The following is a 3,261-nucleotide window of genomic DNA, read 5'->3' as shown; positions in this document are numbered from 1 at the left end:
CTAATAATTAAACTGACTCAGTACTACACAGAAGTGGAGATATTATATTCCCTTTTGTAATCATTATTAGCCAATAGATTACCTATCTGCAAAAATAAAGATATGACTCGAGAAATCAAAATTTTACAAGAGAAGCATAATAAAATTGATAATAATACACTAAGTAATGAATAATTAATTTTTTGTAAAGCTCTCTAATGAAACTTTGACTTTTTGAATTTGAAGTTTCTTATTTATATTTGTTTAAAAATAAAAATTTTTAAAGTTGTCGCTATTCTTACTGATTGATAATATATTTAGCCTTTCTGGAAGATGTATAATATCAATTTGCCTATTTAATATCGTTCTGTATTATGTGATCTGAAAATTTTAGACCATCTCTGTAAAAAAATGTCTAGTATCTCCTTAATGTATTTGTATTGTGCTTGTATATTAAGACCAATTTTATTAAATCATTGTTTATTTATTAAGTATTAATATTGTTATATAATTTAAAAAATGACATATAATAGTAAAATCTTATTATATTTTTTTGTTAACTTAAACTTTTAACCTTAATATAATTGAGATTGAAATGAAAAAATATGTCGTTTAAAATCAAATTTAATTAATAGTTAACTTGCTTTATGTTATGATAACATAATATTTTTAGTATATAGGTTAACTGTACTAACAATTAAAATCTAATGAATTAAACATTTTTTGTGTGTATATTCACATCATTTTTTAAAATTAAATTTATTTGTTATAAAAGTGGTGACATATTTAATAACACTTTTGAGCGTTTTTTTTAAATTAATTTAATAATGCTTGTTAAAATTTTGTTCATAATTATTTTAATGAATATTTTATATAATTAATTTTTGTAATTATAATTTTCATTTATGTAATGTTTTTTTATAGAGAGGGTAATTATGCAGCATGTCAGCTACCTATTTTGGATCCATTCGATCCATTAATGATGAAATTTATTAAGGTGGAACCTCCTCTAGTATGTGATTTAGAAGATGATTGGGTAGTTGTTAAAGGAAATATTGCTCGCATTACTGAAAAAGCTCGTAAAAAGTATGGAGATATTCAGTGCAAGTTTATTGGTTGGTTTTCTAGTTTTTTGTATGTATTTTCTAAGTTAATAATATAATTTATTTTAATAGATGTTCTACGAGCCAATGAATATTCCTCATCATTGGGTATTGTAACTACAACTCATACAGAGTATAATTTAGAGACAACTGACTTTTTTAGGGTGTACTGTGAGTCAGAGAATGGTAAAAATAGGTAATTTCATATTATGTATTATAATCTATCAAAAGAATATATATTATCGTTGCTGTGCTAAAAGTGGCTAAAGAAAGTGTTTTGACATAAGAAAAATAAATGCCTAGTGGTAGGGTTTGTTGATATAACTCTTGGGTTACAGAATTTAATTCTATATTGTGCCACTCTTTTAAAATTATTTCCATTATTATTCTTTTAATGACCTACCCCATCAATCCTCCAGAACTACATCAGACGTAAAAATAGATAAGGTACAATTAATTTGTGGTAAAATATTGAATTGTAATTATATTAGTTAATTGGGGTAAATTAAAAAAAGTATATCCATATTTTAATTTTTACTTCTCTGATATGTATCATGTTCCCTCAATTAATGTATTCAATATACATATAGTAAAATAATATATTTTAATTATAAAAAAATATATTTGAAAGGTGGGAAAATCGAATGGCAGGTATTCGCTATGATGAAGATGTAATGAATAGAGCTGGCTGGGACCGTGTCCCTCAAGGTAGCTTAAAATTAAATATTTTAATGCTTGGTTTCGACTCGTTATCACATATGATGGTTCAGAGAAAATTACCAAGGGTTTATGCTAAGCTTCAATCAATGGGTGCACATATATTAGAGGGATATAATATAATTGGCGATGGTACACCTCAAGCATTAATACCTTTACTGACAGGTTGATTATTTTTTTGTTGAAATAGTTATTTCCTAATACATCTGAAAAATATTTATGTTTTACTTAAAGGAAGAACTGAATTAGAATTACCTGATACTCGAAAACGAATGGGAAAAAAAGCATCTTATCTAGATGTATTTCCTTTCATGTGGAATGTATTCAAAAAATTTGGATATGTTACAGGTAATTAATTGATGATGTACTTTTATAGATATATTAGATTATTAATTGAAGTAAAAATTATACTTCTTAGGTTATGCTGAAGATTGTTCTAATGCAGGAGTTTTCACTTACAGACTAAAGGGTTTTGATCAACAACCAACTGATCATTATTTACGAACTTATTATGTAGATTCAACACCAATGTTTGATAAACAAAAGCCCTTTTGTTATGGTTCTTTACCTAGGCACAAAGTAAAATGAAGTTGATTGTGTTTATAATACTTAGAATTGTTTTTTGTTTTATTTTTTTATTAGTTATTGGCTATTCATTGAAAAGTAATGTGATACTATTTAATCAAGCTAACTATTAAATTATGAATTTATTAAAACAATTTAAAATTGCTTATATTATGAAAACACATAAGTCTTATAATTTTATTATATTTCATAAGAATAATTAATGTTCTCAAAAACATAATATTTCTTATATTATGGCTGATATGAAAATAATTTACATTTTATCATTCATATATTTTTAATAATTATTATTATTTTTTAGATAATGCTAAATTACATTCAAGATATGTTTAGGGTTTATGAAGATAAACCAAAATTTATGTTTGCATTTCATGGAGAACTATCTCATGATTATGTAAACAAAATTAGTGTGGCCGAAAATGATTTAATAGAATGGCTTGAGTGGTTTCAAAAATCTGACTATTTAAACAACACTATGTTATTATTTATGAGTGATCATGGCCAAAGGTCAGGTTTATAATTTTATAACTTTCTTTAAGTTTATGTAATTTATATTCATTTTTTTATGCAAATAGATTTGCTTCTATACGTGATACACAGCAAGGTAAATTAGAGGAACGGATGCCATTTTTTTCAGTAAATCTTCCTAAGTGGTTTGACAAAAAATATCCAAAAATGGCTGCAAATATTAAAAAAAATACTAAACGGTTAACAACACCATTTGACATTTATGCAACAATAATGAATGTGTTACAAAAAGAAGAATATAAAAATAATGTCAACAAACGTTCAATTTCTCTATTTAATGAAGTAAATTGTTGTTTTTTTTTTTTTATAGAAATTCACTTATTTTATTCATTGCATATTTCTTATAATA

At 24.7% G+C, this 3,261-nt stretch overlaps 1 protein-coding gene across 1 annotated transcript in view; it reads left to right on the top strand.

The window, feature by feature from the left end:
• Positions 1 to 757: 757 nt before the first annotated feature.
• The window catches only part of LOC126904698 (uncharacterized), a 5,040-nt gene continuing 2,536 nt past the window's right edge, over positions 758 to 3,261 (top strand). Inside the window, exons 1-7 of the mRNA XM_050683919.1 lie at positions 758 to 1,094; positions 1,155 to 1,278; positions 1,714 to 1,964; positions 2,034 to 2,147; positions 2,218 to 2,378; positions 2,686 to 2,891; positions 2,960 to 3,194. Of these exons, the coding sequence (XP_050539876.1) occupies positions 890 to 1,094; positions 1,155 to 1,278; positions 1,714 to 1,964; positions 2,034 to 2,147; positions 2,218 to 2,378; positions 2,686 to 2,891; positions 2,960 to 3,194 (1,296 nt within the window). The 5' untranslated portion in view covers positions 758 to 889. The remainder of the gene's footprint in view (positions 1,095 to 1,154; positions 1,279 to 1,713; positions 1,965 to 2,033; positions 2,148 to 2,217; positions 2,379 to 2,685; positions 2,892 to 2,959; positions 3,195 to 3,261) is intronic.

Source organism: Daktulosphaira vitifoliae, unplaced genomic scaffold, assembly GCF_025091365.1.
Source record: "Daktulosphaira vitifoliae isolate Bord-2020 unplaced genomic scaffold, ASM2509136v1 Scaffold_4, whole genome shotgun sequence".
In the NCBI taxonomy this organism is placed as follows: domain Eukaryota; kingdom Metazoa; phylum Arthropoda; class Insecta; order Hemiptera; family Phylloxeridae; genus Daktulosphaira; species Daktulosphaira vitifoliae.
This window is presented reverse-complemented; position numbering and strand designations above follow the sequence as displayed.